General features: G+C 34.0%; 9 protein-coding genes across 16 annotated transcripts; 4 read left to right on the top strand and 5 right to left on the bottom strand.

The window, feature by feature from the left end:
* Positions 1-1,565: 1,565 nt before the first annotated feature.
* LOC114359160 (uncharacterized) lies at positions 1,566-4,693 on the bottom strand. 2 transcript variants are annotated; one of them, XM_028313437.1, is made up of 5 exons: positions 4,515-4,693; positions 4,013-4,074; positions 2,804-2,963; positions 1,968-2,686; positions 1,566-1,891 (listed from the first exon to the last, which is right to left on the bottom strand). In XM_028313437.1, the coding sequence occupies exons 2-5, from the start codon at positions 4,061-4,063 to the stop codon at positions 1,643-1,645; spliced, it is 1,179 nt and encodes a 392-aa protein (XP_028169238.1). In that variant the 5' UTR covers positions 4,064-4,074; positions 4,515-4,693; the 3' UTR covers positions 1,566-1,642. The 2 variants fall into 2 exon arrangements, with proteins under 2 accessions (XP_028169238.1, XP_028169239.1); XM_028313438.1 differs by lacking the exon at positions 4,013-4,074 and having other exon boundaries at positions 4,515-4,692.
* A 7-nt stretch (positions 4,694-4,700) lies between these two features.
* On the top strand, positions 4,701-6,831 carry LOC114359161 (zinc-type alcohol dehydrogenase-like protein SE_1777). The gene has a single exon (XM_028313440.1). The coding sequence runs from the start codon at positions 4,779-4,781 to the stop codon at positions 5,898-5,900; it is 1,122 nt and encodes a 373-aa protein (XP_028169241.1). The 5' UTR covers positions 4,701-4,778; the 3' UTR covers positions 5,901-6,831.
* Positions 6,759-7,595, top strand: LOC114359163 (anaphase-promoting complex subunit 15B). The gene is made up of 3 exons (XM_028313445.1): positions 6,759-6,983; positions 7,175-7,271; positions 7,401-7,595. Exons 1-3 carry the CDS (start codon positions 6,864-6,866, stop codon positions 7,568-7,570), a joined length of 387 nt encoding a protein of 128 aa, XP_028169246.1. The 5' UTR covers positions 6,759-6,863; the 3' UTR covers positions 7,571-7,595.
* A 78-nt stretch (positions 7,596-7,673) lies between these two features.
* On the bottom strand, positions 7,674-10,155 carry TORIP (Torsin interacting protein). Of its 3 annotated transcripts, none has more exons than XM_028313434.1 (7): positions 9,945-10,155; positions 9,610-9,788; positions 9,413-9,529; positions 8,545-8,966; positions 8,334-8,468; positions 7,953-8,207; positions 7,674-7,864 (listed from the first exon to the last, which is right to left on the bottom strand). In XM_028313434.1, the coding sequence occupies exons 1-7, from the start codon at positions 9,966-9,968 to the stop codon at positions 7,737-7,739; spliced, it is 1,260 nt and encodes a 419-aa protein (XP_028169235.1). In that variant the 5' UTR covers positions 9,969-10,155; the 3' UTR covers positions 7,674-7,736. The 3 variants fall into 3 exon arrangements, with proteins under 3 accessions (XP_028169235.1, XP_028169237.1, XP_028169236.1); XM_028313436.1 differs by having other exon boundaries at positions 8,545-8,915; positions 9,945-10,154; XM_028313435.1 differs by having other exon boundaries at positions 9,901-9,965.
* A 230-nt stretch (positions 10,156-10,385) lies between these two features.
* On the top strand, positions 10,386-11,397 carry LOC114359125 (DNA-3-methyladenine glycosylase 1). Of its 3 annotated transcripts, none has more exons than XM_028313385.1 (2): positions 10,386-10,512; positions 10,791-11,397. In XM_028313385.1, the coding sequence occupies exon 2, from the start codon at positions 10,799-10,801 to the stop codon at positions 11,369-11,371; it is 573 nt and encodes a 190-aa protein (XP_028169186.1). In that variant the 5' UTR covers positions 10,386-10,512; positions 10,791-10,798; the 3' UTR covers positions 11,372-11,397. The 3 variants fall into 3 exon arrangements, with proteins under 3 accessions (XP_028169186.1, XP_028169187.1, XP_028169185.1); XM_028313386.1 differs by having other exon boundaries at positions 10,393-10,486; XM_028313384.1 differs by lacking the exon at positions 10,386-10,512 and adding an exon at positions 10,530-10,673.
* Positions 11,398-11,502: 105 nt separating this feature from the next.
* awd (nucleoside diphosphate kinase) lies at positions 11,503-12,195 on the top strand. The gene has a single exon (XM_028313387.1). It carries the CDS (start codon positions 11,550-11,552, stop codon positions 12,078-12,080), a length of 531 nt encoding a protein of 176 aa, XP_028169188.1. The 5' UTR covers positions 11,503-11,549; the 3' UTR covers positions 12,081-12,195.
* A 2,828-nt stretch (positions 12,196-15,023) lies between these two features.
* Positions 15,024-20,800, bottom strand: LOC114359129 (zinc finger protein 391). 2 transcript variants are annotated; one of them, XM_028313391.1, is made up of 11 exons: positions 20,679-20,800; positions 20,131-20,319; positions 19,711-20,020; positions 19,268-19,393; positions 18,763-18,903; positions 18,171-18,311; positions 17,377-17,680; positions 16,891-16,981; positions 16,470-16,546; positions 15,669-15,826; positions 15,024-15,581 (listed from the first exon to the last, which is right to left on the bottom strand). In XM_028313391.1, exons 2-11 carry the CDS (start codon positions 20,263-20,265, stop codon positions 15,445-15,447), a joined length of 1,620 nt encoding a protein of 539 aa, XP_028169192.1. In that variant the 5' UTR covers positions 20,266-20,319; positions 20,679-20,800; the 3' UTR covers positions 15,024-15,444. The 2 variants fall into 2 exon arrangements, with proteins under 2 accessions (XP_028169192.1, XP_028169193.1); XM_028313392.1 differs by lacking the exon at positions 20,679-20,800 and adding an exon at positions 20,442-20,606.
* Positions 20,801-21,518: 718 nt separating this feature from the next.
* Positions 21,519-22,934, bottom strand: LOC114359131 (uncharacterized). Its single transcript, XM_083287610.1, is given in 2 exon segments — positions 21,519-22,348; positions 22,350-22,934. Coding segments are annotated over 2 exon segments (1,161 nt in total). The 5' UTR covers position 22,934; the 3' UTR covers positions 21,519-21,771.
* LOC114359132 (general transcription factor 3C polypeptide 6) lies at positions 21,519-26,271 on the bottom strand. Of its 2 annotated transcripts, none has more exons than XM_028313395.1 (4): positions 25,928-26,270; positions 25,558-25,722; positions 24,176-24,349; positions 21,519-22,937 (listed from the first exon to the last, which is right to left on the bottom strand). In XM_028313395.1, coding segments are annotated over exons 1-4 (495 nt in total). In that variant the 5' UTR covers positions 26,082-26,270; the 3' UTR covers positions 21,519-22,935. The 2 variants fall into 2 exon arrangements, with proteins under 2 accessions (XP_028169196.1, XP_028169197.1); XM_028313396.1 differs by having other exon boundaries at positions 22,777-22,937; positions 26,038-26,271.
* Between the last annotated feature and the right edge of the window lie 118 nt (positions 26,272-26,389).

Consider the following 26,389-nt stretch of genomic DNA (forward strand, 5'->3'; position numbering starts at 1 on the left):
CATCATGAAAACAAACAAAAAAGTAAATAAGTGTTTATTTCTTCAAAATCACAAATGTACAATTTTATTTTAGTGTACCAGTCTCTGCACTACATGCTTGTATCACAGTGGCCAGAAAACACAATTTTCATTAAAATTATATTGACATCGGTTTAAATAGCTAATAGTATAAGATCCCGCTATACAACGACCTTCACCGAGATGCTTATTTGATGAAACGTATTTTATATTCAATTTAACATGTCAATAATTATATTGCTTAAGGGTTGCCTAATAAATTTCAGTCCAGGATATGATTAATTAATCATTAAAAAAAGTTTTATTTTTAAATATTTCATCGGTTTGATTATTAAACAAACTCCATACCAATCGAAAGTATGAAGCCCATAGAATATGCAAACGTTAGGTTGCCTATTCTTTTCCAGTCATAACTCTCGGGTTGCCAGGTATAAACAGGTAAATTGATAGAGCATTTTGCATCGGTCTGATAATTTAATCAAATATAAATGAAAATAAAGATTATTTCATTATGAACACGGTGGTATAGGGTTGCCTGCGAAAAATCAGTCCTGAATGACGGTTGTCGAATTTTGTAAAGTGAAATTAAAACTGAAAGGTGACATTTTTCGAGTAGTTGGCAACATTTGGGAAAGACGAGTTGTATGAGGCGTTTGTGTGTCTTGTCAAGAGGTGTCGCTTGGGTGAAGAAATTTCTCCAGTGTTGCCATGCTTTCGGAGATTTGGTCCAAAAATGTCGAAAGTGGAAATAACGACTTCCGGTCAAAAATTTGGATGACGCCTCCTGCAAAAGGGTCGTACAAATGACATTTGAATATCGATTAAATTTACAGATTATTGTCTATGACTCACAGGTTACGGCACTGATGTGTCAGAGACAAGTCATAGACAATATGGAGATAACACATGATTTTAAACGTCAAGTCAATTTGACAAGTCTCACAAATTTGTATTTTGCTAAAATATTTGTTTCAAAGATTGATTTCAAACTTGTATAAACGTGAAAATAAAGTTGGTTTTATGGGCTTGTTAAATAATGTGTATGATATTATGAACACGTAAGTGATTATGGTGTAATTGTGTATGAAAGCGTTTGTTTACATCTCTGCTGGATTCTAAAAAATCAAGGTATACCTAATCACGCGGACCGCGGCGGAGCGCGGTGCAGTGTGATAATCGTCGAAGGTGGTGACGACTTTAAAAAAAAAATTGCCAGAGTAAGTAATGTTTGAAACGTTACCGCAGCAAAATCTGTTTTTTTCTAATAACTTTAAAACTATCATTTGAACGAATTTTGCTATTAGTGGACAAATTACTGCTCACGATGGACTAATTATCTGCTATACTCTCGATTCTCTAAAGTACAACATTTTAAAAAAAATTACTGCGGTAATGCACTCAAATGATTGGGGAAGGCCTAATGTCACGGTAATTAGTATCACCGTGTATTCATCAGTGAACGTCCTTTGACTGAAATGATGATGATGATCAGGTAATGCTCCTTTGCAATAGCTATTTTGGCACTCATGCATACCTACTTGTATGATGAAGCACAAGCGCAAGCGCCGAGAAACAGAAAGGTTTTTAAAAGTAGATCACTTAAAATACAAATAATTTGATTTATTCAGTCGTAATAACTAGGAGTATTTAAATTTAAATATCCAGTGCAAATAAGCCATTTTGGACCGCCGTAGATTCTGGCCAACTTAGATTGATGGTTACATCTATGTGGTTTGATGTATCTTCTTGTTTCTGGGCCAGTCACTAAACTTTTCATAAGTTTAATATTGTTCCCAGTTAAATTTCCTTCAGAAAGTTGCTGCAGCAGAGGAATATATTCAGGTTTCGATAATTCGTTTGATATCCGGTACATCTGAAATGTATCAATAAATTCAATAATCGTAAACAATTTAAATTATAACACTATGAGCTATTATTTAATTACTCACAACTAATTTTAATTGACTATTAGTCAACGGAGTGTTAATAGGCCCCAGTAATAACACGCTACTATTCCTCTCAAGACTATCTGGATCTACAGATATAAGTTCATCGCTTCCATTACTTTTTATTTCATCATTGATAATTAAAAACATATGCTCATTTCTTTCTGTTTTACTGTCTAGTGCGTTAACATTATGTCCTGCGTTAGCAGGCACAAAATCATTTACGGGTTGATACTTGGTCACCTTATTAATATGTCTCGTCTTTTTGCAGCACAGTGTTTTTAATTGCGACACCAAAACATCAAAAAGCAATTCTTTCTTTTCTTCGTCTTCTGTAGTCTTTTCATCCTTATCCGTTTCGATAGGGCGGCTATACAGTATATTGCTTAACTTTTGAATAGCAACATAGTTAGGATCGGCATCTGCTTTAAAACTGTAAGGATACACTTGTTTATTATCCAATTTAAAAAACGCTATTTGTGATTTATTCTTTTCTGGTACAGTTCGGAATCTTTTCTTGACACTGTTTTGGGTATCGAAATCATTGTTTACTTCTCGAGGTGTATTGTCTACATTCAATTTGTTATCCTTTACGAACTTAGAATCAAATGCCAATTTTACGATATCTTTTAAGTCATACTCATTCTTCTTCGGCTGTTCGTTTAATAGCTTTATCAGTTCGTCGTCTGATAACTTAGAGAGCAAGTAAGTTACTTCGTTATCTAGGATAAAAAATGATCATTAAAGTAACTAACTAGTCACATAATAATATCGTTTAAAACTTTTATACCTTAATGGTTTAAATTGCTTTTAATGATGAGTTTAAATTACTAACTTACCAGAACTTTTGACGAAAGAAGTTTTTGGTAAATATTTCTCATCAGGTAAGTAGCCCTTCGATGCTATCATATCTACTACATCATTATTGTTAATATCGCTATTGGAGTCCATAAAATAGGAATGCTTGTTCAGCATCGACATGCAAGAAATCGATTGGATCTGTAAAAGGTTTCGTAAAGGTAGGTATATTAATATGTAGACAGGTAAGGTAAGTGCCCCCTACTTCGGTATATTAAGGCTCTTACGACTTTAACATTTTATTTAAAAATAACCAAGCATGATATCAGTATGAAAGCTTTTGTATGCTAAACTTTGGTCTTTTGACAGTAAGTTAATACATAATTTATAGTTATATAGTTTGAACTTTTTTTTATATTAATTTTTCTGCGGACCTCTTGTTTGGGTCCTGTTTCGTGACAAAATTTTGCTCTGTTTCTAAGTTCGTGAACTCATGTCCCCTATTTCGGGATAAGGTTTTATGCATACAGTTAGGATATTTTAATAATGATTAAGGGTTTAATAAATTTAAAAACGATAATAAAAATTTAGAATAAAATAAATATGTGAAATTGACGATATTACTTACCTGAAATATTCATAAGAAATAATGTGAGTCTAGTATAATATTTTGATTTGTTAATTCTAACAATATGTGAAAATATTTATATAACCATTAGAAAAAAATGTTATCCATAATATCCTTGAATCGGTAGTGTCACGAAATAGGCGACACCCGAAAAATAATATGTACGCTATTTCGTGAGTCAATTAATCGCAATTTTAAAGGAATTCTACGTTTTCATATAACTTTTTTCTAAGCCAAATCAATTGTCAAGGAACACATGAAACCACTATTACAAGTTTTATTTAAATGGACGTTCCTTCGCCTTTTTATAAGCTTAAGAAGTTGGAGCGCTAACCTTACGGTGAGAGCAACCTTTGCAAGCCGCACGGCTGTTTTTGGCTCTCTGAGAGTTTGAAGCTTCGTATTGCTCTCATTTTTGGCGCCACAATGTTGGTACTTGGTTTTTTAGATAGCTTAAATAATAGAGTTTTTGTAGTAATGAAGAATTTTTATAAATAATATTCCATTTGCTTATTATTTGAGCTAGAAAAAAAACTTACGAACTTACGTACTATCACGAACTAGTAGCCGCTTACCTTAGGTACCTACCTAATTATTTTGATTAAATAAATACATAACATACCCATAGCAGGCCCAAATATATGGTATGAAAATAGTTCAGACACGATATCATAATAATTGTTTCTAAAAAACACAAGTGAAGCAGTTTAATTTCACGGTTGAATTAAAATTCCCAATAAGCTAAATTGATGCTTGCATCCTTATTGCTTTTTCCATTAACAACTGCTCGTAAATTTTTTGCTAGCATGCGCGATAAGGCTCTATGTTGAAGAATAATTTGGTGTCTTTTTATTCGTCGTTTTAACCAATATTCCAAAACATTGATAATTATGGGCTTTGTGCGTCTTTCCGTTTTAAATAAGACTGAATTGGTACATTCGGTAACTCGAAAGACCAAAACGAAAAACTGGGGCACTCGTTAAATGAAACCTATCTCAGGCACACGGGACGATTCTCATCTCTCGTTCTCACCGCTGCCACGCCGCTGCAAGTGCTGCAACTCCTGTGTAGCCAGGATCTACAGCTATATTTAGCCAGACAAATCTCTTTTACTAACTACTTACTTATTCGCAAACAGTGGCAAGCATTGGTGGTAATAATCTTCGAAGCTTATTTTTACTCAAACTCCTTTTTTTCCTTTGCCTAATTACTTAAAGAACTATATTCGAATAATTGCCTCTCCATGATCTCTACACCGGGTTCTCAAAACCAGCGTAAACCAGTCTACTTTGTTAACAAAAATACACTTCTCTCGCGATTGTTTATCAGTCATAGACTTTATCAGTTACATACTCCATTGCAAGTTCTGTTTACATTGACGTATTAACATGATTTGGAGTATTTTACTGATAGTAGTTGTTGCGAGCGCCGCAGAGAGAAATACGTTTGTTAATAGTGCAAATTCGAATAAAATAATGGCTGTGAAATTACCAAACTTAATGAAGGCAGTTGGTCTTTACAAATACTTACCGATTTCTGATGTGAACAGTCTTGTAGATATAGAAGTGAAATTGCCGAGTCTCGGAAAAACGGACGTTCTGGTAGAGGTAAAAGCCACAAGTGTAAACCCGATAGACACAAAGCAAAGAGCCCCAAAGCCCAATATAGAAACCACGCCACGAATTTTGGGCTGGGATGGAGCCGGTGTAGTAGTCGCTAAGGGAGAAAACGCAAGTATACACAACATAGGCGACGAAGTGTTTTTTATCGGAGACTTGAGGAAGAATGGTTCTAACGCTCAATACGTTGCCTTAGATGAAATTCTGGTAGGGCCGAAACCAAAGAATTTCACATTTGAGCAAGCTGCTGCCATGCCGCTCACAACCGTGACCGCTTTCGAATGCATCTACGATAGAATGTTAATATCGGAAAAAGATAAGGGCAAGTCAATACTGGTTATAAATAGTGCAGGCGGCGTGGGATCTATAGCTACTCAGTTACTCAAAAATATTGGCCTTAAAGTGATTGGAACTGCGTCACGTCCAGAAAGCGAAGAGTATACGAGAAAACATGGAGCAGAAATCGTCCTAAACCATACCAAGGACTTAGAAGAGCAACTAAAGTCAATAGGATATGGAGCAGGCGTTGATTTTATTTTGGTGAACTACGATCCATTTCCATATTGGAACACCTTGATGAAAGTAGTTAAGCCTCAAGGTAAAATTGCTCTCATTGTTGACAGTAGCGGTCTGGTTGACCTAAGGCCTTTGAAAGATAAGAGTATAACATTAGTCAGTGAGATGATGCTTACAAAGTTGAAATATAATACTGAAGACCAGTTCAGATACCAAGAAATTTTAAAAACGGTATCAAAAATGTTTGGCGAAGGAAATCTGAATTGCACACTCACAAAGACAATGTCACCGATCAATGCTGCTAATTTGCGGGAAGCTCATAGGATCATTGAAGAAAAGAAGATGTTAGGAAAACTAGTCTTATCTGGATTTTAGAATTCTCAAACTAAGTAATTCACTCATAATTTTCATGTAATAGACTCTTCTGACTAATAGTATTAAATAAATTACTTGCAGATGGTTTAATAAGTGTAATATGCCTTTCATTTAATATAAAGAAAGAAAGAAAGAAACATTTATTACGATGAACATCACTTATACATGACAGAGAACTTATCAGAAAAAAAGACAGAAATACTTAGCACATAAATATTACAAGGAAATAAAAATTGAACTGAGCAGTGCTATCCTGTCGCAACAGCGATGCCCATCGCAATGGGACTCCACTCAGCTTAAGCCGTGGCCCACGGTGGGGTAGGCCCAGGTAGGCCATGCATGACAATGGTTTTCAGTGGGCCCCAATAGGTATAGATAATCCTACACATAATCTTATCGCATTGTTGCTACGGACTGTGTTTATGATGCTGCTACCTAGTCGCAACTTCGCAAGTAGATTCGTGTAATAAAAATGTATAGTCAGTAGATGACTATCCTGTATCCTCTGTCTTTCGCCGAGTCCGCACTACGGCTCAAGCGTCGCGTTTTTTAACCGCGTGATTTTATAACCATGTAAAACTAATGCAAGCGCCCGCGCTGCGGTTTTTTCCCGCGACCGATTTTAAAACCGCGAACAGCGCGCGAAAAATTTGAAAATCGTGGTCAGTTTAGCGGTTTTTATTCGCAGTGCACGGAGCACGTCGCAGTGTGTACGTTTCGGGCGGTTTCGCGGTGGCGGTTTTGCCGCTTGCGGAAAAAAACCGTAGTGCAGACTCAGCCTTTTATAATAGCTTTTGTGCTTAAATCGGAACGCATTCTTTTTTTTTTAGTTGACTTGACACCAACTTGACACTGACAGTTCGGCGGCAGCTGTCACTGAAAGGCGAACGAAGGATTTTGTTTTCCGTTTTTGCTTTTTCACTTGCTTGTGATTATTGATAAATAAATACAACAATATAAACTATGAATATTCCTTTCCCAGTGTTAACTCCTCGTTTAGTTGATTCTAAGTGGTTTAGTGCTGACAGCCCTGTTGATGAGGAAGCTGAATTAACAGCTCTAGAGCAAGCGAACCAACATTGGGTAGGTAGATTTTATTTTAATTAGGTATACACGGCTATACTTATTTGTGTTAATGTTTGGGTACTCAGGTACTCACTAAACATGGAATTATATCGCAGAATCAGGTTATTTCTGTTGACCATTTGTAAAAAGTCCGTAAACTAATTTGTTATATCTTGATAAATTCATATAGATATTGTTTTTTATTGTAGTTGAGTTCCATTGGCCAACAATACATGAAAAGAACTCCACTCGGAAAAGCTGATCCAGAACCTATGGAAGAAGAAGCTGATAGTGATGAGGAAGAAGGTACTCCATATTTTTTGGCCTTGCTATATAAATATTTGACTAAACATATCTTTGACTAATAAAACAGTACTTAAACTTACTATCATTATTTATTATATATTTTATTACAAATTATGTTTTTATTTATAGGAAATGATGAATCAGATGAGTCTGAAGAATCTCATGACGAAGATGAAGATGAAGAATTAAGGACATCTTATTCACCAGCCAGGAACAACAATGAATTAGAACCAGACAGCCTCGATGATCTCAATGATGCTCCAGAGTTGAATACATCTGACCAAAGCGCACTATATTAGAAATAAACTTATTCGAAAAAAAATATTTTTGTCTTAAATTCCACTGCCTACTAAATGTTTGTTGCATAAAGGATATAACATAGGAGTAATAATGAAGCCTCTATAAAATTTATAAATACACTTTATTAGTTAACTGTGATGGATAAAATATTACATTAAATTATGATCAGACACCAGTTACATTAATAACAACACTTACAACACGAGCAAGTAAAGGCTTAACATTATCTTTTGGTAGTGTGTTCCATTTGTTTGCTAGGCACTTTTCGATACCGCTGTGAGTTGATTTTTGCTCTGAAATAAAACAATATTCCATGTATTAAAGCCATAAAACTATTCAGTTTAAAATCGTGATTATTATTAGAACATGCTATTAACTAACCAGACAAGTTAGAACATTTTTCCATATCTAATGTGAAAAAGATTGCACTCTTTGCCACAAGTGGATTGTATTCATCGCAAAAGTAGTGGAAAGCCATGGCAAGACTTGATGGAATTTTATCAACATCTTTTACAAGCATCACCCCAGTTTTAGCCACATCATGGCGGAATTCATTCATAAGTTCACTGTGACTTTGCATATTATGAAGTTCTGAACTGTGAACAACTGTAGGCTGAACTGAAGTGCTGTCATTTCCTGCAAGAAACAAATTTCTGTTGAGTAAATTACACATATTGTGAAGCTAATAATAAATCATAGAGACATTATAAAATGTTAAGAAGAAATGACAGAAAATTAATACAAAAACTTAGAAGATCTTACGTAAAAATCGAGCAGCAGTTGTGGCAATCTCTTCAACTAAATTACTGAACTGCATAAAATCAAAGTTAACTGATTTGCCATTATAAACAAAGATGAATGAACCAGTATCATTTCTCTCTAGTATTGTTGAAATACCTGCAACAAAAACATTTCGATTCACTACATAGTTTTTATATAAAAAAATAAAATGTGGAGTAAAATAGGCACTTACCACTTTGTACTTCTAAAATGGAATTGTCATTAATTTTGTACTTCTCTCCTAAGTAATCCATATCTTTACGAAATTTAACTTGATCATAACTATTAATACTGCTCTTTTCTGTAAGTACTTTGTTGAAATCATTGTAATAAAATGCAGCTATTGCACCAATAATACCAAGAAGTAGTAGCGTAATAAAACTATAAGAGTTAGTCTTCTGCTTAATTTGGCTTTCATTGACATAGTCTTCATTTTGTAAATCAAAATTGTTGCGATAATTATATTCATCATTTCTTATCATTTGATTTGCTCTTGTCTCAGAGAATGATGTAGAGTTGTTTGCTTTAAAAAAGTCACTTGGCAGTGATTGGTGTGCATCATCGCTGCAATAATATGATGGAAGATTTGCAGGTAAAGATTTCGCAAGCAAATTGCTGCAATAAAAGACATTACCAGCTCATTTTAGTCACTAAATGTGTTGAAAATGTGCACTATCTATAAGTTACTTTTGTTTTTAAGAGTAATAAGCACTGTAAAGCTCAGAGAATGAATGTGCAGGAAGGATTTAAGTAGATCTTGTGTTAAATCAGAAATAACATGCTTTCATGAGATGGTAATGTGAAAATGGCAGCTGCTAAATAATTATTTAAATTAGTTGGCTTAATTAGCTAAATTTCTAAAAAATATTAGTAACCTTGCACCATAAGATATGATAAGTCCTTATACTATTACTATTAAAAAATTGTAAAAATATATTCTTCAATAAATAGTTGTGAAATGTATAGCGATACAAGGAAAATATTTGCTATAATCAAATTATTATCATAACTCTTCAATGATTAAAAATTAAGTCTAATTATTTAAAAGTTTCAGAACATACCTATCTGATTCATCATCATCTGTACACTCTTGGTTTGATATGCTTAGAGAGTTTCTCCTAATCTTCTTATTCCTTTTTCGTCTTAGTGGAACTGGACTGGTTTCACGAGTAAATTTGCTAAAATGTTGTTAATATGTTATTTTTATTATATTAGTTAAATCTAAGAATTAGAATGTAATTTCATTATCCTTATCTACCTCATGACATTATCAACTTCATCAGTTTCATGGCCACGAATGGATAATAATGCAGTTCTATCATCATTGTTTGCCTTTAGGCCATAACGCCCCATGTTATCACTGTAATTCGGGAAAATGCAATAGTTGTGCTGATGGATGCTTCTTCTAGCGGATGGTATATATGGAGATACCTCAGCCTGAAAAAGATAAAATTATACACCATAATAGGTTAGAAGATAGTAGGTAAATAAAAATCTAAATAGGTAATTACCATTAAGCTTAGATTAATAAAATTTTATTAATCTAAGCCATTAAGTTAAAGCTCTAACGACCAAGAAAATCGACAAACTCACTTCAACTTCGTCTTGATTATTCATTGAAATCTGACTTGATACAATCCACTTCTTTATTAACAATATTTACTACGGTAAATAAAATTATTACACTGGAAAATCACTGGATGGGTGGAAGAATATTCACGACGAAGAATCAATCAACAAAAGAAAGAAAGAAATCACAAACACGGACAAACAAACACATATAAACGCATCTGACAGATTGATTGACATTTTTTTTGTTTGATTCTTTCCAAATCCAAACAGACTAAGGTATAGTTCCAAAATACGGAACTGTCCTATCGATGACATTGACAGCGGGGCGCCACCGTCAATACCGAATCGCTGGTTCCGATTTTTGCCATGTTGGAAACCATATAGTTGAACGATGGTAGCGCCCCCCTGTCATTGAGTTTGGTGGGACAGTTCAGCGTGGGTCATCTATAAGACAATTTTATTGTCTCACTATGAACTAGTTCTCTGGTTTATTTATTAATACCGGTACTATTCCATTTTGGCATATTTACAGCACAACACTAACTTTCTTCCACTTTCCAGAGGTGAAGCACATTTTTATATTTTATATGTACAATAGGTACTGTTTTATACTTTTTACCACCTTTTACTTTTGTTTTGGTGATAATTTATTTTTATTAATTAGATCTAAGATGAAATTTGTGTCAAGCTGTCGTGTTTGTGTTGTGTTCTGTTGTTTGTTTTGTGAGAGTCAGCTTGTATAGATAAGAAGTAGGTACCTATTATAACTTTGCTGACATGAAAATTTAAAATAATATCCTAATTTGATATGATAAATATTATTACTTACAGTACTATTACGTGCTCTGTTTTTTGATCTGATTACAGTATCAACCATGCAACAAGTTAGATGCGGTTGGGTTACTAATGATCCAGTCTACATTCAATATCATGACGAAGAATGGGGTAAACCAGAATTCGATACAGAGAAATTATTTGAAATGTTATGTTTAGAAGGACAGCAGGCTGGATTATCTTGGCTTACTATTTTGAAAAAACGAAATAGTTACAGAGAGATTTTCCAGGGATTTACCCCCTCTAAAGTAGCCAATTTTACTGATGAAGATGTCAAACGGATTCTGATCGATGCAAGAATTATAAGACATAAAGGAAAAATTGAAGCCATAATACAGAATGCTAAAGCGTATTTGGAAATGGAAAAAAAAGATGAGAATTTTTCAGAATTTATTTGGGATTTTGTTAGTAATAAACCTATTATCAATAACTGGAGTGATATTAAAGAAATACCAACTAAAACTGCCGAATCAATAGCACTTTCTACAGCATTAAAATCTAGGGGATTTAAATTTGTTGGGCCCACGATTTGCTATGCATTTATGCAAGCTTGTGGTTTAATAAATGATCACACATTAAACTGTTTTGTAACAAAAAAAAATCGTGATAATTGAGAATAATTTAAAAATTGTGTTTTAGGTTAGGAGGTGGCCGAACTGGCCGAAAAAAATACTTTTAAATAAATTTTATTACTTTGCTCTAGCAACATTTGTGTAGTACATTTTTGAAAAATAGTAATGGCAACATTTCCGTGACGTAGCGCCTGTGATCGACAAACCACGTCTTTTTCGTATGATCGCCACTTTGGTTTACTTCATAACCTATCTCACACGTACCGTTTATTACATTGCGGACTACATAATGGCGGAACCACGTGAAAGAACCTTCCTCATGATCAAGCCCGACGGTGTGCAGCGAGGACTCGTTGGCACCATCATAGAACGCTTCGAAAAGAAAGGTTTTAAGTTAGTAGCCCTCAAATTCATGTGGCCTTCAGAGGAACTTCTTAAAAACCATTACAGCGACTTAGCGTCGCGTCCCTTCTTCCCTGGTCTCGTCAAATACATGAGCTCTGGACCAGTGGTTCCCATGGTATGGGAAGGTCTCAACGTGGTGAAGACTGGCCGTCAAATGCTTGGAGCTACTAACCCAGCTGATTCTCAACCCGGCACTATTCGTGGAGATCTCTGCATTGAAGTTGGACGCAACATTATTCACGGCTCCGACAGTGTTGACTCTGCTAACAAAGAAATCGCTCTCTGGTTTACCGAAAAGGAACTCGTTGGATGGACTCCAGCTGACGAAAAATGGGTCTACGAATAAAATATCAGCATTTATAAATTCCACACATGCGTGAATTCCATCTTAATTACTCTACAACCACATCGTGTGAGTAGGTATTATTTTTAAGTTAAACTGTGAAATTAAAATACTTTATATAAAAAGTTGCATTTCTTGTCTATTACCCTATTTCCGATTTTAAATAGTTAGTAGGCTTAGATTAATAAAAAAAGTGTCGAGGGCGATACCATCCACCCCGGTCTTCCCCCGCCCAGCCCCATTCGGGGTTAATTCTATGATGGGTATTTTTTTTATTTCCTATTCCCCACTGACTGCAGGGCCGGAGGAGTGGCGATACTAGCGAATAAAAAATATAATTGGAATTAATATGTACCTACCTACTTAATGAAATTCCCAATGTCTCCACTGGTGGGGACTGGTCCGCCCTGGGTGCCCAAGCATCAGGGGGTGACAAAATAATAACAGTCGCGCAGAGGGGGTCACGTCACGTGCGATTGGTATTCATATACCTCATGACTTAGTACTAACATATTTCGTCTTCGAACCAAAAGTCTTGGGGGGCACCAGACCATTTCTGGGTGTTTATTATAGACTTATGAGGTGGGGGGGGGGGGAGGTCGCCCCGGGTGCTAACCCATGCGACGCCGCCACTGATTACCGCAGCATTATAATCTCCAAGTGTATGTAATTTCAAATCAAAATGTGTACCTACCACCTATTAGTCTACTAATCCTACTAATATTATAAATGCGGAAGTTTGGATGTCTGTTACTCTTTCACGCAAAAACTACTAAACGGATTTTGATGAAACTACAGTATTATTGTTTATAACCCAGAATAACATATAGGCTATAATTTATGACGATCTGTGACAAAATAAATTTCACGCGGGTGAAGCCGCGGGCAAAAGCTAGTTTTTAATAAAACAAAGTAAATCAGTCTAGACAAAATTTACTATATTACCGATTCTTTACTATAAATTCAAGTCTAACTTACAAAATACTTAATGCATCACCTTGATGCAAAAGTTTTTGGATGAGCTGTACTTACTAACGGTTGAATGTACTTATTTAACATTAAAACAAAAGTACATTTTTCAAGTATTTTAATGCAAACATTTTTCGTAAGTACACCTCATACATTATAAATAAAAAATCACTATAGTATGATAAAAGTCATCATTGGATATGCTAAAATACGGGTTAGTCCCAACGTCCCCGGTGGATCTGCCCCGTCAACGGGGTGGATGGGAAAAAGTGTTTCAACGACCCCGGTAGTCATAGTCTTAGCGTTCAACGGGGTGGATGAAACACATCAAGTGTCAACAACCCCGGTATATCGTTTAACGGGGCGGATGGATCAAATCAAGTTTCAACCACCCCGGTATTTCACTAAACGTGACGGATGACACAGATCTAAAAGGTTCCACCTCGGTATTGCATACCGAAAATAAAACCTGTTAATAAAATATAAAATAACAATATGTAAATAATAATCAGTTTTATTTAACAGTTAAATTTAAAAAATCTTCAGCATAAAAGTAAGTTTAAATTGTCACAAAATATTATGGTCATAAACCTATAGATTACTTTTAGAATCACAGATGCGCAATTGCATTAATCAGTCAATATTAATAACACTAATAGTCTATTGTGATAAAAATTACATTAATCAGGTATTGATTAACAATAGTACTTAAACTACTAATTAAATAAATCATTAATAACGAAAAAAATTATTCTAAAATTGACATAAAAATATCACGGTAATAAATTAATATGATTATTAGTTTTAGAGTCACAGATGCGCAATTACATTAATCAGTCAATAAACACCTTAATGTTATTAAAAGTAACTCTTAAACTACTACTAACAAATAATAACAACAACAAAAAATCTAAAATTATTACAGAAATATAATAATTATTACTTTAGAATCACAGAGACGTAGTTACCTACATTGATCAGTTGTTGATTAACACTAGCGCTTAAACTATTATCTAATTAAATATATCATTAACAACAAAAGAATTATTTGTAAAATTGACACAAAATATAATTGTAAAAAAATATGATTATTACTTCTACATGGTGTTAGGTAAATGGGTATATGAGCCGACACTAGCCCATGCTAACATGGGCATATAAATGGTATGGTGGAATCAGAAAATTGATATCTTCATTTTAATTATTTTAATTTTCATACAAATCGCATTTTATAAAATTTATTTTGTATAAAAATAAAACAAAAAAAAAGGTGCTATCAAATTTCTGACTTCACCAAACCATTTATATGCCCATGTTTATTTAATTAGTACTTTAAGTACTATTGTTATTAATCAATACCTGATTAATGTAATTTTTATCACAATTGACTATTAGTGTTATTAATATTGACTGATTAATGCAATTGCGCATCTGTGATTCTAAAAGTAATCTATAGGTTTATGACCATAATATTTTGTGACAATTTAAACTTACTTTTATGCTGAAGATTTTTTAAACAGTGACTGTTAAATAAAACTGATTATTATTTACATATTATTACTTTTTATTTTATTAACAGGTTTTATTTTCGGTATGCAATACCGAGGTGGAACCTTTTAGATGTGTCATCCGTCACGTTTAGTGAAATACCGGGGTGGTTGAAACTTGATTTGATCCATCCGCCCCGCTAAACGATATACCGGGGTGGTTGACACTTGATGTGTTTCATCCACCCCGTTGAACGCTAAGACTATGACTACCGGGGTCGTTGAAACACTTTTTCCCATCCACCCCGTTGACGGGGCAGATCCACCGGGGACGTTGGGACTAACCCTAAAATACTAGATCACATAGGCTTCTAGAATTATTTTGAACTAAGTATATACAGTTGTGTGAAATATTACATGTTAATTTCGTCAATTAACTTCTAATCCAATGCCCTATTATTATATTTACACTGCTTACATTTTTTAACTAAAACAACAACAGAAACCTCCGCCCACATTCATAGGTGAAATAAAATAGGCGACCTTGCAACTTTTAATTACATCATGAACCCTAATGACTCAAGCGTAAAAATTATGCATAAACAGTTGACAATAATAGTAATCAAATCTCTCTTTTTTATAACAATGACTAAAATCTAAATTACTCGTCAAAATGGCAGTGTTCGCTGTTAATGCATGATTGCAGATGCACCATGATTTTATAATAATACCCACATTAGTTTAATTGTATAATGAAATGAATGTATTAATGGATTGGAAGTTTCGTCAATTTGATGCCTTAAAAGTGTGATAGTGTATTTACATTGATAGTTGAATGAAATTATAAAGCTAGCTTTCCATTTTCTGTAAACTTTTGGGTGGGATGAAATAATTTTAAATAAATCCTAGGTTCATAGAGTCTGCTCAGCATGATGCTCTACTTCCACAGCCGGCTGGACATTCTTCTGATCGGAGTTTTGTTGCTGAGTTGATTGTTGTTGATCTTGCTGGGTTTGCTGTATTCTAGATGGTAGTGGGGTCGTTTGTCCTATAGTGAAAATGAAATAATAAATGAAAATTGGCCCAGAAGATTTTGATTTCAATAATTTAACATGGTTTATAAGTATTTTCGTACCATATTTGTCGTGAATCCCTCTGTGCCGCTTGAGAGCGAACCGATCCGCAAAGGCCGCAGTGCATATGTCACATTTGAAGGGCTTCTCACCAGAATGTACCTTCGCATGGTTCTTAAGATGCGCTGCTTGACTAAACGCTGATCCGCACGTTTCGCATCTGATAACAAATACAATTTTTATATTATCAACATTATAGATAAGAGCATTATTAATTAACATTTTAATCGGATAAACAACCTGCAATCCAATTAGTTTGTATTGGCTTATTATAAGTAAAATATAGACTTGACATAAAATGGTGGGTATGGAATCCTAAAAGTGCAGATTACACTTTTTATTGCAAAATAGCATGTATTGCAAATTTGCAACTACTACACATTTACACAGGTACTAGATGTCTATACTAAAAGTAATTATCTTTAATTAACTTGTTTACATAATAATCATATAAACAAACTGCGCATTTAAATAATGATAACATCGGTCACAGTTAAATGATTATGAGTGTTGATAGCTCTGATTTAACCGATTGCAGGGAGTTAGACCGTATCCTTATCACAGTGAATTATCTCAATACCGTACAGTCTGACTAGACTAGTAGTTAATATGAGAAGTTTTTTATGTTTTACATGTAACATAATATTTTATAATACGTAATTATTATAGTAAGAAGAAACACAATCTGAAAATAAAGTTTATTTTTGTTTGTATGGAAATGTAATCATTTTCCAGTTATTGTGAAGTGGCCATATTAGTGCAATGCATTCATTCAAGGTTAGTTATTCTTGTTGCACACTTACTTGTATGGTTTCTCGCCGGTGTGTATACGCCGATGATTCCACAAGGTAGCGTGACGAGCGAATCCTTTGTCACAAACCTGTGCAATACAAAAATCTTGTTAATAAATTGACAATATTCAAACAATAGATTTGCAAGTTGTGAGGATACTCTTTCACGCAAAAACTACTAAACAGATTTTAATGAAACATTACAGTATTTATGTTTATTTTTTTATATTCCTTCAAGCGCCGCGAGACACAATATTAGATTAAATTATTTATTTATCAATCGTTACGCGGTCTTATGCGACCGCTTGGGGTTTGATGGATTAAACATCAGAATAACATAATATAGACTACCATTTATTACAATGATCTGTGACAAACTAAATTTCACATTTGTGTATGTTTGATTGAGTACATTATTTGCAAGCATACTTACTTCACACACATAAGGTTTTTCTCCAGAATGTGTTCTTTCATGATTCTTCAAATGTGGTGATTGTGAGAATTGCATACCACAGGTACTACATCTGTAAATAATACATAATTTACCAATTATTAATACTTTTATCAGCGCCATTACTCAGTTGTACAGTCGAAAGCACATCAGTTAATACATTTTCTTTACAAAATTGGTCTTATTACAAGCTTGATATGCTGTCGTCCGTACATTCGGTACATTTATAAAGCGGAATGAGTTTATCACTAACTAGCTTTCCGTCCGCGGCTTCGCGCGCGTGGACCCCTGAACCCTATTTTTTTCCAAAATAAAATTTAGCCTATGTTACTCGTGGATAATGTAGCTTTCGAATGGTGAAAGAATTTTTAAAAACGGCCCAGTAATTTTTGAGCCTATTCATTACAACCAAACAAACAAACAAAGTTTTCCTCTTTATAATATTAGTATAGATAAATTGTTTCTTACCTATATGGTTTTTCGCCTGTGTGTATTCTTGAGTGATTTTTTAGGTAAACTGCTTTCGCAAATGCGATTCCACAGATTCCACACTTGAAATTCTTTTCCCCTGAATGTAACTTCTTATGAGACCATAATGATGAATACCTAGAGAATGAACCACCGCAAATATTACAGTGAAATGGTTTTTCTGAGTTTGACTGATTAAGTTTACTTTTACTTCCACCCACGAATATAATGCCTGAACCATTACAATTTTGACATTTCGTAACAGCTGCCAAATTTCTTTTCTTTACAGGATGGTGTCCGGGTACTGAAACAAGTTTTGACAGAATAAGAATTTAAATAAACATACACCAATCATTCAATGGTCTTGAAAATTGAAAGCTGCTTTCTCATTCACTGAATCTAGCTACACATCTCTCACTCACAATCTTACCTTCCACTGTTAAAGGCGATTCATCTTAGAGCACTGGGATTTTTTTGTATGAGAAGATAACAATACTTATCTCACAAAATATATTTAACTGTGGAAACTTAATTGAATTATGTGTTTTCTTAATTTTCCTAAGTTGAAAATTGTAATGGTATGTTTCCCAAAAATAAATAAATAAAATGAAAGTGAGCCATTACATCCAAGATCAGCATCTAGTAATTGCTTGTAATGTTTCTAATTTTATTTATTGTATTTGGAAACTACAGCTTTGTTTACAATTTACATGTTACAGAAGTATGTAATACTTAACTCTAGACAAATAAATAAAGATATTAAAATTGACATAATTCAGAACAGTCAGTCTTACATGGTTTCTGTTGCTGTTGTGTCTGTTGTTGATTGGTAGGCGTTGGTGCTAACGGGTCAGTTGGCTGGTGCACCCCACTAACACCGCCCACCTCATACTTAACGTTGTCCTCAGATGCGACGAAGATTTGCGCAGCATTCACTAGATAAAAAGAAGACATTAAAAGTTTAAATAAAGTTGAAGAAACTATTACAAACTGCACGTCTATTATCTCTACATAAGTTCATTGAAAAGTACACACACACTATGGGGATGAAGTTTAATCACTTGAATTAATCATTCAGTGTATAACGCACACACTGCAATCAAACTGAATCTGTGAAAATTCATTATTAATAACACTAGGATTCATTTTATTCACACTAAGATTATGTGAAGTGAGTAAAAAGTTTCCACTTAAGTCCATTAGTTGTATTGTGGAATGGATCGCTTGATGTTTGTTACTCTTTCACAAGAATTTTTATGAAAGTTAAAAAATATTATACTTCAGGAAATGAGTGTTGCATGCAGGTGTACTATGACATAACTCATAGACTAGCTCGCTAGTCTATTAATTACCAATTATTTTCATAAATACAAATAAATTACATACTTTGATTATTTCTCTGGTCAACAGAATCTTGTGCTATGCAATTTTCACATCTGATTAACTTAGGTCCTTTTCTTTTGGGATTATTGGAAATTGGTCCACCACATGTAATGCATTTCTGAACTTTGTCAATAAGCGGTTTAGCTGAAATAAAATTAATTTCGATTGTTAAAAAACAATATAACATCTTTAATAGATTTGCCGGGATTACTCTTCATTACATTTACAGTTGCTTTGTGTTGAGCTATAGCAGATACCTAAGCCAGCTCATGAAGTGTGACAACAGGGTTTTTACTACAATAGAATAATTACTATCCACACAGAATAGTTACCTATATAAAGCATTCCTGTCTTTATTTTTCAAATACAAATCCATTTAAAAAATAAAGACAGGAACAATTAAAAAAATAAAAATAAAACGCACTTGATACAGGATAGTAATTTGGCATTTGTTACTTTTTACGAGACGTATGATTACTATTAAAATAATATTAAACATTACACTAACTCTCTTGTATTTGAACATGATGAGTTTGCTGTTCATTTGGGTCAGACGAGAGTATTTGGATCTGAGGCGGCATAGTAACATCGTTGCTAGCACTGACACCCGTTGCAACAACAGTTATATTATTATCTGAAACAAAATTAATAATTATGTTTACAAATGACAAAACCAGTTTCATCTAGGTACAATTAAATAATATAAAGAGGAAAGATTTGATTGATTGTATGTCTGAAGATTGAAGCTACAAAACTACTAGACCAATTGGAAAAAATATTTTGTCAATATAATACTGTAACAATAGCCGTAATTAAATTTGCATTTTTTTTTTTGCAGTACATAGTCCCCCGGGCCAGCTAGTTTTGACTCTCACTGATGGTAGTTTCTAAAGAAATGCAATGTTGTTTCAATAAAAATTAAAGTGAAAGTAGACACACTAAAAATAATACCTGTATCTTGAGCATGTATTCTTTTGTGAGCATTGAGAAGCGTCAGGTGTCCAAACATGAGTCCACAAACGTCACATTTAAAACTAATATTAGATATTGTGTTCTGGATGCCATTTGGGGCAATTTGCATCTGGTTTACAAGAGCATAGTTATAAGAGAATGGTTGTGCTATATAGCATGTTTTGTCATCACTGGTTGTTAGTTGAGCTATGTTTACACCACCAGTCACCCCTCCAGTGCCTCCAGTAGTCCCCGTGCCAATTTTTCCAATCATATTTACATTTGTAGTGTAACAAAATGTTGGGAACTCCTGAAAAAACATAAAACTCAGTTCATTGAAGAAATCCCTAGCCCTATGAACCATTTGAAATAAACTATTTATTCATAGTAAACTTAAACCAATTTGATTAATTGGGTTACCTGTTGTTGCTGAGTTTGTTGAGGATTTTTTTGTTGAACATTTTCGATGTTTTTCCCTTGGGTCTTTTGAGTGGGATGCTCCTGATACTGCAATGTCGGCACTGCGCCGGTTTGCACTGTATTTGTTGTAAACATTTTCACTTTTCTATCTTATTTACTTCATTACACGAACTTTATTTATTTGTTTATCTGTAACACCATAAGTTAAATGAACTCTGGAAACACAACACATTTCTAATAAATTCTGTAAAAGCGCGGTTCTAGAGAAAGAGAAACTACAAAACACGAAGTGTGAAGGTAACGGGAAATACTTCTTATCAGTCTACTCCGCTCGTAAAAAGATCATTCGCTATGAAAGCGGTGTCTCCTGAATAGTCGATATAGGTAAGAAAAGGATGACGGATTATATTTGTACGAGCTTCGCGAGTAAACGGACGCCGCCATTGCATTCTGACACACAAGTCAAGCAAGAGATGATGGGGACGCCGAGTCACGATCACACAAGTTAACGTTAATAAACCACTATAGAATATCACTACTACACCCACCTTGGTTTTCTAATTTTTGCGTTAGTTGAAACTTTTTAAATTCTAGTTTCAAAAGATTTATTCCATATTTTCTGTCTCACTTTACGACACTTCAATTCTCCATCTCATGGATGAAACGAAATGGCGATATTGAAATAAAATGGCGGGCCGTTTGGGAGCTAGTGCTGCCAACGACAAAAATACGAAATTAAAAAGGTACCAACGTACCTAATGATAATAAATTTTATACGAAGAATTCAAGGCATATTTACGAGTTCTTTTCATAATATTTTTTACTATTCTCTTAAAAAATCTCTCGAATCTCGATGTACAATATGCAGCAGTGCATTAAAGCGCCATCTATTACAGAGTAGAAAAACTATTTCGGATGTCTTGATCTCTGATCTCGATGTGTGCAGCAATGTATAAAGCGCCATCTATTACAGAGTAGAAAAACTATTTCGAATGTCCCGAGGAGATATTTTTCAAGAAACAAAAGTAGTAACGGCGGTCTTATCGCTAGGAAGAGATTTCTTTCTTCTAAACAACCCGATACCTACAACATTATATCTCAAAAGGATGTACTGTGGACCTTGATGTGGATCGTGATGATGATGTGGACCTTTTCACTATTTAAAGGTTCACTTTCAATTTGAACGCACGTTGTGAACCTAATTGAAATAAGTGACGTGTAAATGCATGTCATTGTGTAATAAACTATAATATTGTTCAACATGCCCAAAGGGGCAAGTAAATATTATCCCGATTTCGTACAAACTGCTGCCTGTTACGTCATAATAATTGATAATTAATAATTTAATTAAATATATTTAAAAAAATGGGTAAAATCACACACATGGGTAACTTCTTATTTATTTATTTACATACACTTAAGATCGCTAACATATTCATACCTTTCTTTACACTGTAATATGAAAGTATTTGAAAACAATTTAGTAAACGAAAATATTATTTACATTTTTCATTTAAAAGTTAGGACCTCCTAATAACATCAATCTGTCCATTTTTTTAAACACTCGACATTGGCGAAATTAATGTGCTTCAAATTCGCACCATTGAAACCAATACAGAATAATAAATAATAACATCTTATTCATATAGTTTTATTTTTTCTGAAGTACTTCATTATAACAATTGGATTCCCATTTTTTGTTTGTTGTTGAATATTACTAATGATATGTGAAAGTCTGTTAGACCAGTTTTCACATGTTTGAGGTTTGATTTTACAAAGAAGATTATGATCAGGGCACCAAAAATTATTTATTCTATGCTGAGCTAATGCATCTCGTAATTTCACTAACATATGAATAACCAAAAAATTTAAGGAATTACTTTTCCAAAATGATGCATCTGTTACGGAGACCTCCCATAAAAATAAAGTTTTTATGTAATAACTAGCCAATGAAGTGAAGCCTTGCACGTCTCGCAACTGTTTTAAAAGCTTGACGACACATTTTAAGTTATTTTGGTTTTGTAGCACAAGCCTTTCTTGAAAAGGAAAACTGAGTCTCCAATTCAAGTCATTATCAGTTGGTTTAGGCACAACAAAGTATTGTTTAATTTTAATAAACTCTTTCTTACTAAAATCCACTTTACACATGACTGGCTTTTTAGGCAGCTCAAATGCTAGGGATGGCACCAAATCAATATCTATCATATTATTTTGGAGATATATGGTTGTTGTTTGCGGGACCTGATAATTTTGATATTAAACCATAAGAAATATTATCAATCGTTAGGATTCTCTTTCCGTTTTCAATGGGTAGCTTGTATAATGCGGCATCTACAACACTTTGCACCCAGGATCGAAACTTGCCCACTGACAAGCGATGTAAGGGATCGCACCACATTGCCGTCTTTAAAAAGCCTTTATTAGCTGTTACAGGATTTTTGTATAATCTCCGAAATTCTGATGGCATTATAATGTATGTGTGGTCATATTGCGTGTCGTTACAATTAAGTTTGATTGTGTCGTAATTAACAGGTATTCTCAATACCAAATTGATGTCAAATTCTGTTGGATGACCCACACGAAGACCATCAAAATAGCTTCCCATATATTCAAGCCTTGGTTTCATACTTTTAAATAGTTCATCAGAATCCTTCATTAATTTCAATATTCTTTCAAGTACAGAATAAAGGATTTTGTTATTATTGCATGTTTCCTTTTTATTTAATCTAATGTATCTTCGATTAAGTGCTTGAAAGACATCTTCTGTTGATTGTAATTTAGTTCCACGTGATGACCGCGGCATTTTCCTGTAACAATAAGTATTTTTGTTGAACAACTATGTAAGTAATCTCTAAATAAGAAGATAAGGAATGTCCGAACTGCCGATTCAAGGTATGTAGGTACCTACCTACCTAACGGTAATATTCTTTTTAAAAATGTTAATTACAAATGTATATATTTTTTTAAAATTGTAATTCGTCATGTGTTTAAATAAATAAATACGTACCCAGTAGGTATTTGTAGTACTGTGCAGGTTTTGCAAACTGGTTTAAAAGTAGGGAATATCTACTAAAAAAAACAGGCAAACTGAGACAATGCACGAAGCCCGAATGTACAGTGGACACTGCAATGGCTATTGATATCCAACACCAATGTACTTACAGTCCTACACAAAAGCTGAGTAAAGGGGATTCCCTCTGTATGGGATATAAATATTATTACGCTATTGAATAGGGGGAATCCTGCGAAGTCGTAAGTAGGTAGTTCGCGAACGTAAGTACCAATGTGTAGTGTACGGTGTAGAACAGTAACACCTCTCTCAGTGGGCCTCCAGGGCAGTGTAAAAAGAATCAAGTAGATAGAATGAAACTTTATTATTAAGCGAAAAAGTATCATAAAAAATGTACAATTAATCCCTAAGTTGGGTCAATGGGTCTCGATCTTTGTTTGTGTTTGTGGCATGGTATTGTAAACAGCCATTCCTACGTCATTGGTAGGGAATGTGAAATCTTTAGCTTTTAGGTTTTAGCATCATTAAATGTTTGTTCTAGCTCCAAGTTATGGTGAAATTCAAAGTAATATCTTAAAAAGGGCACAAACTGGGTCGCAGTTATTGTTTTTTTTTAATGTAATAGTATTATTATTAGTGCGCCGCATTGCGTGGGTCGCTAGAAAAACATAGATAAAGATTGGAGTATTCAGTGTGCTTTGGTATCTAGTAGAAAAATATTTACTATTTATTGCATCATTTGCATCAATCTAGAAAAGAAAAGTGGGACTGCCAGTTTTCACTTTTATACACTAAAGAGACATAGCATTCAAAACCTAGCGAAAAAATACACAGTGAAAGAATAAGAGATGATTCACTGGACTAGTCTCTTAACAAACACCTCAAGAATCGGATTGGAATCAGACAGATGATTGGATTATAGTTTCACGGAAACACATTGCATCAATCACGTAATATAACATACCTACTTTTAGTATCAGTAGTAGAATTCTTAGTAGGTACTACTATAGTGATAATAAATATAAATTAACTTACATGAAGAATAATGAAGTGACGGCTTACTGGAGATTTGATCTGAATCTACAGGATTAATTTTTGGTTCTTGACACCTTATAGTTTTAAAGCTATCAATTGCTTCATGAAGATTTTTAAACTCCACCTTTGGTACTGGTATTGCCGATTGTTCAAATTCGTTTTTAGCACTAGGTCCTATCAAGGGAAAAAAAATGTTAGGTTACTTTTTGAATACCCCTTTGAAATTCAAAACTACTGGCTCAGTGTATGTGTTATAGTCAAACCTCGAAGTTCCGGCACTCCTAGGTTTGACTAGTCAATCCTCAGGTCTGACTAGAAGTCTTAGTCAAAGCCCAAACATTTCGGCCTTTGACTAAATAATGTTAGTCAAACCTAGGAGTAACTAATTTGGTCAGGCAAAGGTCGAAACTCAATTTAATGAAATCGGGGTTTGACTAGACAAACCTGATTATTAAGACTTTAAACTAAACTCTGATCTCGAACTTATTGCATAGGCGTTACGACGGTCGGTTTTCACGCGCACGCGCAGCTATCTCTTTACGTGAAGGTACGAGTAACTAAACTTATACAGTACTGAGGTTGGTTGTCAGTGTTTCTAGATCGATCTTGATTAATTACTAATTTTTAGGGTTCTGTTACCTTAAAGGATAAAGAGTTTAGACCCTATTATTATGACTTCGCTAAATGTTGTCTGTCACCAGCCTCGTATCTCATGAATCATTCACTTAAAAAATAAATAATTCAATAAAATACTTAAATATTTAAGGGGGCCTCCCATACAGCAAACGTGACTTGTTGCAGTTTTTTACTTGATATTAATTAAAACGTAAACAGGTGAACCCTTGAAATATTCACATAATTTTAGTTGCATTTTAAAAATAAATCATAAAATTAAAATAAAATAAATATTTAAGGGGGCTCCCATACAACAAAAGAGTCGCACGGAACCCTTCGTGAGCGAATCCGACTCACACATGGCTGGTTTTCTATTTGCCGTCTACTTTTGACCGAGTCTGTCAGTCGTTTCTAGGATTGACTAGGCAAAGCCCGAAACAGATTATTTTAGTTTCGACGTTTGACTGAACCGTTTAGGCACTTCTAGGTTTGACTTAGTCAAAGGCCGAAATAAGAATTTACTTCGGGGTTTGCCTGAAGGCCTTGGTCAAACCTAGGATAGACCAGTCATTCCGCGAAGAGACTGCATATCGACCTTTGACTATGACATATGTATAATTCCACCAGTGCAGTGTTATTATCATGTTTTCTTTTTTTTACTCGGAGTCCTTAGAGGTCTCCGGTTTTAACAATAACTCACAGGCTCATGCCAAATGAGTTACGTTTCAAGTACCTACATATTATCATTATTATTAATAATTACTAACCTCCCTTTTCTGTAACATAAGCATGCTCCATTTTAACATATTTCCTTGTTTTGCACACATATTTCAGATTTTTTTCAGGAACTTTGTCAAAAAGAGGATCTTTACTCTCCGGGGCTTGATCATCTTCAAAAAACATGTATGTTCCAAGGGGGACTTCATACTCACCTGTAATTATTAAAGTTCATAATATTTTAGCCTTAGAATTTTTTGTACAGATAAGTAACCTAGAAAAACTGTAACCCTGAAATTTAATATGTTCAAGGCTTTATTAATCTAAGGTTCAAGGTAATAATAATATGATGATGATGATAGGAGTTGTACAAACAAGACTAGTACATAATAATTCTGTGGTAGAAACTAAAGTTGTTACCTTTAAAAAAGGTGTCATCCATCTGAACAATAGGAGACTTTTCATTTATGCCTAACACATTAATAGATCTACACTGTTTTATATCTACGCTGTCTTCAAATTCTACATACACCAGAATCTCTTCTTCTGCATCTGAATGATCAGCGTCAGTCATAGTATTGTGTGTGGTTTGTAGTGGTCGCAATCTAAAATCTTGTTTTATGGTAATATAATATTTTAAGAACTTTTTGAGAAAACTATTTGGTGTTAAAGTATAATAATTTATTCATTATTAGTTTAAAATGTAAATAGATGTTTAATAAATTGTTTACACCTGTGATGACCTGTGATGTGACAGAAAAAAACGACACTGACGTGCACTGACTGACGTAAAACGAAAAAAAAAAAAAAAAAAACGTCACCGAGTTTGTGAATTGAAATATAGATGGCGCTATCTAGGGCTAGAGTATAATGGTCATGGCC

This window comes from Ostrinia furnacalis, unplaced genomic scaffold (assembly GCF_004193835.3).
Source record: "Ostrinia furnacalis isolate ACB-3 unplaced genomic scaffold, ASM419383v2 OfSCF4239, whole genome shotgun sequence".
NCBI classification, from domain to species: domain Eukaryota; kingdom Metazoa; phylum Arthropoda; class Insecta; order Lepidoptera; family Crambidae; genus Ostrinia; species Ostrinia furnacalis.